The 10,944-nt window shown below is 44.3% G+C and overlaps 1 protein-coding gene across 1 annotated transcript; it reads right to left on the bottom strand.

Moving 5' to 3' along the window:
- Window positions 1-2,012: 2,012 nt before the first annotated feature.
- fzd5 (frizzled class receptor 5) lies at window positions 2,013-7,697 on the bottom strand. The gene is made up of 2 exons (XM_084085211.1): window positions 3,973-7,697; window positions 2,013-3,665 (listed from the first exon to the last, which is right to left on the bottom strand). The coding sequence occupies exon 1, from the start codon at window positions 6,517-6,519 to the stop codon at window positions 4,774-4,776; it is 1,746 nt and encodes a 581-aa protein (XP_083941337.1). The 5' UTR covers window positions 6,520-7,697; the 3' UTR covers window positions 2,013-3,665; window positions 3,973-4,773.
- Between the last annotated feature and the right edge of the window lie 3,247 nt (window positions 7,698-10,944).

The following is a 10,944-nucleotide window of genomic DNA, read 5'->3' on the forward strand; positions in this document are numbered from 1 at the left end:
TTGCTCCTAAATTGGACGGTAAAATGGGGCTTTTGACTGTGGTCAGCAGTCTATGGGCCGGCTTTGTGATGGAGGAATGACACACTTAATGAGAAATGTGAGAAGTCCCCGACAAGACAGTGGCACATACTGTTACTGTCGGGCAGAAACCTTTGTATCTCCATATTTCAACTTTTTATAATATTGTAAATTAACCCATTAAGACCGGGAAAGCATCTGTCATTTTAGATGTTAAGTTACCACTTTAACCAGTATCTTATACTTTGGCAATTCAAAAATCGTGGCACAGAGTGCCGTGCTATAAGCTTGTAGATCTGCTATTTTTTGAAAAAACATACATTTGTGCAAATCTTAACTTAACTTTCTGTGCATTAGAAAAAAGGGAGCATATGTTTTTTTTTACAGACATTTAAATATCTGGGTATTAGAAAAAAGGTGTGCCTCAAGTTTTCTTTCTTTCTGCATCTACAGTACCTGAACATAAGTTAAAGTGCGTGAGAAACATGTATTTTACACCTGAAAGATGTGAGATAGGCAACTGAACAGATAACTAAATCTTACACATATCACTGGATACCAAATAACACACAGTCCCATGTTGACGTAAAGGTCCATACACATTTATTCTTGATCGTTCCAGCCAATGAAACCAGAACCGAAAAAAACACGCATGTTTTTTTTCTTCATAAATATCTAGAAAAGAAAATAATCTTAGCAATGGATTGGATGTCATTTCATTTAACAAAAAAAAATATTCATCTTGAAACGAGGACCACAGAAAGCTGCCTCATTCAGACAGGTGAGTACACTGTATACATCTGGACCCTTTCAAGTTCATTCCTACAATGGTGAGTTACATTCACTCCAGTGGTGAACACTACAGTACATTTACATTTACTTGAGTGCTTTTTTTCCTGTAGTGTATCGTTGCTGTCGGGCAGAAACCTCTTATTTCCATATTCTAACTTTGTGTTTTTTCGTAAATGAATGCCCTACTTGATCATACTACAGCGTCACACAAGTATCAAACGTAGCGGTTTTTAACTTGTAGATCTGCTACTTTTGCCATTTTTTAAATTTGAATCCTGGAAAGTAACAATTTGACATGTATGATGTTTCCACCCGACAAAGACGATCAGTACTTTACTTGAGTATTTGTATTTTTGGATTCTTATGACTTTCATTCCACTACATTCCAAAGAAAATATATTGTCCTTTTGACTCCACTACATTTCTAGGAAGGGGAAAAAGTACGAATGAAAATCTAGTGAAAATAGCAGATCTACAAGGTCACAATGCGTGGCGATATGACGCGTTGTGAGCTTGTAGATCTGTTATTTTCCCTAGTGATGGTTTTTGAACATTTCTGGGAAATATTTGAATTTTGAGGGAAGATATCTGCATTTAATTCAGCAATGCATTGATTACTAATTATTTTACTAATTATTGTGGTACTCCAGTACTTGGTAAGTACAGATTTGCTCTCACTTGTAGTTAAATAATATTTTGACCAGGAGTATCTGTGCTTTTAACTCAAGTACTGTGTTGTCGAGTACTTTGTATCCACCACTGGTTAAATGTACTCAGGATTTGCACACGCATTCACTTCTACTCACACACGTGCACACAGCGAATAGGGCTAATAAATTAGATAAGAGATGACACTGATGGAGACATTTTGACACAATAGTCTAAAAAACAACAATGAATTACCCAGCGATCACAAATCAAACACAGTGAAGCAAGAGAACGGGACGGTTCAGTGTGCACTGACTAATGTTCTCAGACATTTCCATGTCAAGGACCCCCGCATTGATATGTATTTTGCTGAATATATTTTGTGCCAGGGGACCCCCCATAAGAGACGATTTGTGTTTTGTTTGTTTTTTAAATCTAAAAATGTTTTTTTTTCAAAAATAGCAGATATACAAGCTCATAGCGCGGCACTCGGTGCCGCGCTATGAGCTTGTATATCTGCTATTTTTGAATAGCCAAAGAAATCTAAAGTGACAGAGATGCGTTCCAGGTCTTAAAGGGTTAAGATCTTTCAAAATGATTCTACAGCTTGTAGATCTGTAAAAAAATGTTTAAGAACTGAGGTATAAAATAGGGTTAAAATAGTGAAACAAATTTGTATGCGATATTCACACATTTTTTCAGGGGCCCCTCATGGAACCCTCTCAAGAACCCCGGGCCCCACGTTGAGAGTGGGGTGGACTGTACCTTTTAAGCTCACCTGAAAAAGACTAATAAGATGTCATTTATTTCCCCTTATTGTAAACCTTTTTACAACCTAAGATTTGGTGGTCCCCCTGTAGTCACTCTGGGTCCCGGACCCCCTGTTGAATGAAGACCCCTGGTCTAGTGTTATGGAGAACTGCAGTTCCGCAGTGTACCAGGAGGTGGGAGTAGAGCCCATTGGCATGGATGCTTCAGTACAGCTCTTATTATGAAAATCAACCCTGTTGCTGTACTTTGTGCCAGAACAGTAAAAACAAGAGAAGAAACAAAATTATTAGACATGTGCGATTCCTTTTTCAGAGGCAGGGTTTTTATCCACTTAAAGCATTGTAATGACACCGTTCCTGTACATGGAAAGGATGTGTAGGCGGGCTCAACAGCAGTGGTGGAAAGTAACTAAGTACATTTACGTAAGTACTGTACTTAAGTACAATTTTGAGGTATTTGTACTTTACTTGAGTATTTCCAATTTACAATACTTTTACTTCTACTCCACTACATCTGATAGGCAAATATTGTACTTTTACTCCACTAAAATTATTTGAAAACTTTAGTTACTTTTCAGGTATAAATTATTACATTATAAAACATACATTAACCACTTTAGCCCTATTTTATACCGAGGCTATTTTCAAATATTTTAGTACTTTTACTTTTGGTACTTTAAGTACATTTTGATGCCAATGCTTTTGTACTTACAACATTTTTAATTCTGGACTTTCACTTGTAACAGAGTATTTTTATATTGCAGTATTGGTACTTTTACTTAAGTAAAGAATTTGAGTACTTTTTCCACCACTGCTCAACAGTTATATGGCATTCTTGTAAGGATTAAAAATCATTGTCCCCTCTTTGATGCCAACAGTTTATCTTGTTCTATTTGCTGTAGGTATGCGTTGGGGACAAGAGAACACCTATCCAGTTTCCAAATAGGTTAAAAGTCTGACTGAGACATGGTTTTAAATACTGGTAAAGTACACCTACAGTCCTACACACATTTCTTATTAGTACGATTTTATGTACAAACTTTCACCCTAAATACACCATAGATCACTCACTCACTCACTCACGCTGAGCACACTTTTTGTACAATGAGTATTAATCAACTTAGAGAGTTCCCTTCTTAAAAATCCATACCGATAGCTAGCATGGAGTCTTGGGAGAGAAACTAAAAACATTATACACATACTTTTACAGTAAATCTATACACATGTACAGGAATAAATACGTGTCTGTCCTCTCTCGGTCCTCAGAGATGACTAGACAGAGCTGTGCAGTTTTCCCCTCAATTCATGGCTTCACACCCCCTTGTAGCTTTTCTTTTTCTTTTGAATAAGTCATAATTACGCACAAAAGCGCGCACAGTGGCCCGGAGGCAGTTCTTTCTGTAAAAGGTGTGATTCCACTCTCTCTGGTGCAATAGGCTCTATTCACAGCAGCCATATTATGAAGACAGGTGTTACCAATGATACTAATGAAGGCTCTGTTCCATTCTGGTCAAACAGAGTCAGGGTGCTGATATTGTGCATGTTGGCTCACTAGAAACCTTCCAAATGGCCCCTTACAGGTGTGTAACTCTGGGGTCCATTTGGTTCCATTTGTACACTCTCAGAGTTATGGGGGTCGTGGAAACCACTGTGCTACACTAAATGGAACAGAGCCTTCATTAGTATCATTGGTAACACCTGGGAAGGAAGTGATAATATGGCTGCTGTGCATAGAGCCTATTACAATAGAATGAATGAGTAGGTGATGTGCAGTGAAGCAGGTTGGTTTGGTGGTCAAATGTTTGAGGCTGTAGATGTTGACTTTGCTCTGCTGCAGACAGCTATGTGCAAAGCCTGCTGTTCAGAAAATGGGATTAAACCGTTGGACAAACACTCACTTGTTTACTTGCTCACCCATCGACCCTCATTGATACACGTTTGCAAAGGTTGGGCCTGTTCTTTTAACCACTTAACCACTTAACCCATTCAATCCAGGAACGTGTCTTTGTCTTTTCAGATTTCTTTTGCTATTCAATATTTTTTGAAGCAAACATTTGTAAAATATTTTGTTCCAGGGACCCCCCAGAAGCAAAGATTTGAGTTACAAATGTTCGCTTTAAAAATATATATATAAAGATTTTCAAGATTTTTCCAAAATTGCAGATCTACAAGCTCTATGAGCTTTTATATCTTATATTTTTGAATAGCCAAAGAAATCTAAAAATGAGACGCGTTCCCGGACTGGGATCCCCCAGGGGTCTACACTTGGTCACCTCCTTTTTTCCCCCCTCTACACAATCTCACATGTCTTCGTCGAATAGCCGATATACAAGCTCACATTACAGCGTGTTATGAGCTTGCAGATCTGCACTTTTATCACGTGCCCAGAACAGGGGCGTGAATGTGGTTAATCACACCTACTGTAGATCTAGACACTGGAGGGTGGGATGACGGCCTAAAAGCGTCCCACCGCAGATAAAAACGGAAACTGACCACATTGCCACGTCATTGAATCCCGTCAGTCCCAACCTGCGAGACCGTCCAGTCATATGTGAGAGGGCGGGGCGGCCTTGTGGTAGATGCCGGGCGCCAGCACGGTGCCCGTGTGGCCGGTCAGCGCCGTGCTGGCCTCGCTGTACATGGAGGGCGGCGCGGCGGCCTTCTGCGGCCAGCAGGGGCAGCAGCGAGCCACGAACCTCCGCCACGACTCCAGCGTCTTGCCCGACCAGATCCACACGCCCGACGTGATGCCCACCACCAGGCACATGAAGTACTTCAGCATGAACACGGCGTAGTCCGGCCCCACGCCCAGCCGCTGGCGCTCCGTCAGGCACGAGCAGGCCAGGGCGCGCTCCCAGCCCGGCCGGTAGTGCTGCTCGTACACCAGGCACGCCACCACGATGGTGGCGGGCACCGTGTAGAGCACGGTGAACAGCCCGATGCGGATCATCAGCCGCTCCAGCTTGTCCGTCTTGGTGCCGCCCTGCTTGATGATGCTCCGGATGCGGAAGAGGGAGACGAAGCCGGCGAGCAGGAAGAGGCAGCCGGTGAAGAGGTAGACCACCAGGGGCGCCAGCACGAAGCCCCGCAGGTTCCTGAGGCTCTGGTTGCCCACGTAGCAGACGCCGGCCACGGGGTCGCCGTCCACGGAGCTCAGCGCCAGCACCACGATGGTCTTGACGCTGGGGATGAGCCAGGCGGCCAGGTGGAAGTACTGCGAGTAGCCGGCGATGGCCTCGCTGCCCCACTTCATCCCGGCCGCCAGGAACCAGGTGAAGGAGAGCACCACCCACCAGATGGAGCTGGCCATGCCGAAGAAGTAGACCAGCAGGAAGACCAGGGTGCAGAGCGCCGGGCCCGTGGTGTCGTACAGGATGTGGAGCTGCTCGCCGCCGCCCGCGTTGCCGCTGGCGCCGCACGCCACCCGCTCGTGGCCCGCCACCAGCCGGATGATGTAGCCCAGCGAGACGAAGAGGTAGCAGGCGGCCAGGAAGATGATGGGCCGCTCGGGGTACTTGAAGCGCTCCATGTCGATGAGGAAGGTGGCCACGGTGGTCAGCGTGGAGACGAAGCACAGCACCGACCACAGGCCCACCCAGAAGGTGGTGAAGGCCCTCTCGTCGGCCGAGAAGTAGGGCTGGTGGCACGGCTGGGCGCAGTTGGGCAGGGGTCCCGTCTGGACCCGGCCGTACAGCGGGTGGGTCTCCTTCTTGATGGGGACCAGTGGGTCTCGGCAGCGGCAGTCCCTGTCGCACTGTGGCGGGCTGGGGGGGCGGGTGCGGCCCTTGGGCGTGGGCTTGGGGAAGGGAGGGGACAGGGTGGTGGTCTCGCTGTTGTTCTGGTCCATGCACAGCCGGGTCTCGTCGGCCTGCTGGGGCAGCTGCTCGCAGCTCATTCTCTCGGGCCACTCGAAGCCGTACTGGCTCATCAGCGGCGAGCAGCCGCGCTTCGCCCGCTCGCAGACCGAGCGGCACGGCGGCAGCGGCTGCTTGTAGTCGGGCAGGCAGATGGGCGTGTACATGCTGCACAGGAAGAACAGCAGGTCGGGGGAGCAGCGGATTCGGACCAGGGGCCAGAACTGGTGCACCTCCAGGCCCACCTCCTCCTGGGTGTCGTGGTTGAACTGGTTGGGCATGTAGGTGAGGTTGTAGCCGATGCCCTTGCACATGGGCACGGTGATGGGCTCGCACACGATGTCCTTGGAGGCGCCTCGCGCCAGAGGAGCCGCCTGGCACAGGAACAGCGCCAGGAGCCACCGACGGGGGGCCATGCCGAGCAGGGGCCCCTTCATACTGACTGACTGACTGGAGGAGCTCTGCCGTGGAATAACAATTGCTTTGGGTTTTTTGGTTCGACAAGTTTCAAATAGTCATATCATCTTCAAATATTTTCCAATTTCAATGAATGATGCATCATATGAAAGCTTACATTCTGTACTGTAAGAAAAAACTGCCCAAAGCATTGTACCCTGTCACATGTCTTCAGAAAAATCACAAGGAATTACAAATGTTTCCCTTTGCTCTCTCTCTCTCTCTCTCTCTCTCTCTCTCTCTCTCTCTCTCTCTCTCTCTCTCTCTCTCTCTCTCTCTCTCTCTCTCTCTCTCTCTCTCTCTCGAGTCTTTTTAATTTATGACTGCATCTCGGAAATATGAAATCCCCAGAGGATACAGTAATAGCTCCAGCAGCATGTTCTTCTCCTGTTGGATAAATCAAGACAACAGTTTCATTCCAGACCTTCTGTTCCAGCCGCAGAAAGCACCTTGCGAACAGGACGGACCATGATGGGTAACGCAGGTCTATAACAGCAGAGCTCTGATGATGATGATGATAAAAACAAAGTCAAGGTTCAGTGAGCAGCTCTTCTCTCTCTGAGGACCAACTCTGACTGATTTAAGCCAAGTCCGCAAAAAAATAAAAGAAATAGTAGCAAAGTGATGTCAATCATTCACCAGGATTTAACATTCACTAGAGTAGAAAGTTCATTTCCTCGGTGTTTCACGGGCCAATGCGTTTAACAACATAGTTTTTTTTTACAGACGTTAATTCCCTTTTCCATCCGTTAATTAATCCACATGACCGGTTGAAGAGGTGATAAAATAAAGTTAGAAAAAAAATAAAAATAAAATAAAGGGGGAAAAAGTTTTTTTTTTAAGAAAGTAAATAGCAATAAAATACTTCTCCACCGTGCGCAAAATGGTGCCAAATATCCACTTTTTTTTACGCACGAATAAACCTCATGGCTCCACCAGGCAGCAGAGTCCTCAGTCTGCAGATCTCAACACAAATCCCTGTTATTTTCTATCAAAGTTCCAAAGTTACTCTACTGTGTCTGCCGATGGGGGTCCATTATATCCCTCTGTCTCGAAAAGATAAATAATAAAAAATCCGATCTTCTTATATTTCCAGACTTCCACGTCTTTCCCCCCCAAAAACAACTTGTATAAAGAGTGAGATTTGGGTCTAAATGGATACAAGTGGTCCCTCACTGAGCGAGCAAGACGTAATGAGCGAGTCCGCTGCCAAAATGACAGAGTCCTCTCTCTCTCCCTCTCTCTCTCTCTCTCTCTCTCTCTCTCTCTCTCTCTCTCTCTCTCTCTCTCTCTCTCTCTCTCTCTCTCTCTCTCTCTCTCTCTCTCTCTCTCTCTCTCTCTCTCTCTCTCTCTCTCTCTCTCTCTCTCTCTCTCTCTCTCTCTCCAGTCCAGTGCGCTCAGAACGCCCCCTCCATCCCAGCCACCAGTGGTAAGTACATTTACTCAAGTACTCAGTGGTGGAAAAAGTACTCACATTTTTCACTTAAGTAAAAGTACCAATACAAAAATACTCTGCTACAAGTAAAAGTCCAGAACAAAAAATTGACTTGAGTAAAAGTATTAAAGTATTGGTATCAAAATGTACTTACAGTACCAAAAGTAAAAGTACTAAATATTTGAAAATAGCAGATCTACAAGCAAATGTTGCACTTTTTTACTCAACGCACTTTTTTACACAGAGTGTAATTATAAAACATACATTAACCACTTTAGTCCTAATTGTATACATAGGCTATTTGAAAATGGCCAATCTACAAGCTCACAGTGAGCTTGTAGATCTGCTATTTTCAAACATTTTTAGTATACTTTTACTTTTGGTACTATTAAGTACATTTTGATGCCAACACTTTTGTACGTTTACAAAAACACAGGCCTTTTATTTTTTTGTAACAGAGTATTTCTACACTGTGGTATGGCTACTTTTACTTTATAAAAAGTAGTAAAGTAGTAAAGTAAAAAAATATCCTGAGTACTTCTTCTTCCACTGCCTTCAACCATTGACCAGTAGGGAGTGTTTCGTGTACCCTCCGCCCACACACACTCCTGAGCCCCGCCCCCTCTGTCTCATTGGCTGAGCCCCATAGCTTTATTATAACCTTAACCGGTTTCCTTTATGGACAAATAATACAGACATGTACCGGATGTTTAAGAGGCTGAATTAGAGAGAGAGAGAGAGCACCTGATGTGGGTTCAGTTGAATTATTACTGTGTTGGTTTTGAACCCTCTCTCTCTCTCTCTCTCTCTCTCTCTCTCTCTCTCGTTAATTGTGTCTTTTAATTAATTAAATTAATATCTACTTTTTTTTCAGTCCAAGGACCTCTAAGCTGAGAGAGAGATGATGCAGGACCCCCTACTACATATTGGATTCATGTTAAATGTGTGTTTTCAGACATTTAACCACTTAAACCAGTGGTCCGGGGACCACCAGTGGTCCTTGAGGGGGTTCCAGGGGGTCCCCAGCCAAATGAATAGTTAGGAACCAAATTGACCCTTATGTGTCTGTAACTCTGAGAGTTAAATGAACACTGATTATAATGATACAGTGTAGATTGGGACCCCCAATAAATGAAAATGGTTGAGTCCCTGGCGTATCTTTTCAAACGGGGGTCCGTGGGCTAATATGTATCAATTTGGGGGTCCTTGACACGCAAAAGGTTGAAAACCACTGACTTAAACCCTCAATAATTGTAAACTTGACCTTTTGGCTCTGTACTGTAGCCTACTTGGTCTGCTCTTTTTTTCCCTACACCATATCTCTTCGCCAAAAATTGCCGAATATTGGCTCGCTAAATACAGTAATGGGAACCATCATGATGTAAACCCTATTGATTGTACCCATGTCCAGCTGATGAAATAGAATAGAATAGCCCCCACTCCTTTGGGGTGTTATTTTGTCACTGTATATAAATATGCACATACGTGAAATTCATCTTCTGCTCTTTACCCATCCTATAACAACTATAGGAGCAGTGAGCAGCCATTTGCTCAGAGAGCCGGCGCCCGGGGAGCAATTCAGTCCATCTGAGGTAAGAGGCCTGTTTATGTACACACACACACACACACACACACACACACACACACACACACACACACACACACACACACACACACACACACACACACAGAGTGAAGTTGTTGATTACCTATCAGTCTCTGGGCCAAGCCTCAAGTTTTCACAATCAGTGCAGGCAAAGGTAGACAACGTCGATAGGAGATAAGGTAAACACAGTTCCTGCTCTGTATGTGTGTGTGTGTGTGTGTGTGTGTGTGTAATAAGGTAGAACAAGAACATGCTAACATGTGCACTCATCGTAATTGTCACCGCACCCAAACAGTAACCAATAGCCATGTTATCAACATTTACTGTACATGATATTCAGAATGGTGTTTACAGACACGTGTGTGTGTGTGTGTGTGTGTGTGTGTGTGTGTGTGTGTGTGTGTGTGTGTGTGTGTGTGTGTGTGTGTGTGTGTGTGTGTGTGTGTGTGTGTGTGTGTATACATATATATATATATATATATATGTATATGTGTGTGTGTGTGTGTGTGTGTGTGTGTGTGTGTGTGTGTGTGTGTGTGTATGTATGTATACATACACAACATCCTGAAAAGTAACAGTTTTAGTTTCAGCGATATATATGTGTGTATTTATTTATTCATATATATGTGTATTTATTTATTTATATTGAATGTATTATCACATCGTACATTGACATGAAACGCATAATAGGCCAGTCTCCAGGTGTGGAAAATACAATTTGTATTTTATTCTATTCTAGGAAATATCCTGTCATGAACTTGGATGCTAACCAGAATTTCTCTCTCTCTCTGTCTCTGACACATGCTACTATGTCACACAAAGGTCCCAACGTTTTCTCCGGTACAAAGGTCTCATAGGGTGTGTGTGTGTGTGTGGGTGCGCGAGCGCGCTACATAACCTCAGCCCCCACCGTTCTGTCTATGGCTTGTTAACACTTAGATTACATTGGTTTAAACCGCATGTTAACATGATAGATGGTCATATGGAAGCAAGGAGCGAGGACTGCATTCCTATTAGGCCCATGTGCATCAATCACACTCACACACAGCACACACACACACATAACATACACACACACGCACACACACAGATGACTGGTGGTGATTTTCCCTGGTGCCAGGTCTGTTTGACTAAGACTTAAACAGCAAATGTAAGGACTCATTGAGCTGTGACCTGGTTCATTGGCCAACAAGGTAACCAGGGGTTACATGTCAACGAGATCTGACACACACACACACACACACACACACGCACGCGCGCGCGCGCACACGCACTCACGCACACGCACACACACTACAAGCTCACAACGCGTCGCGAGCTTGTAGATCGGCTATTTTCAGATAAAATCTTGAGGGGAAATTTTAA

Source organism: Gymnoscopelus microlampas (assembly GCF_963454915.1).
Source record: "Gymnoscopelus microlampas genome assembly, chromosome: 17".
NCBI lineage: Eukaryota > Metazoa > Chordata > Actinopteri > Myctophiformes > Myctophidae > Gymnoscopelus > Gymnoscopelus microlampas.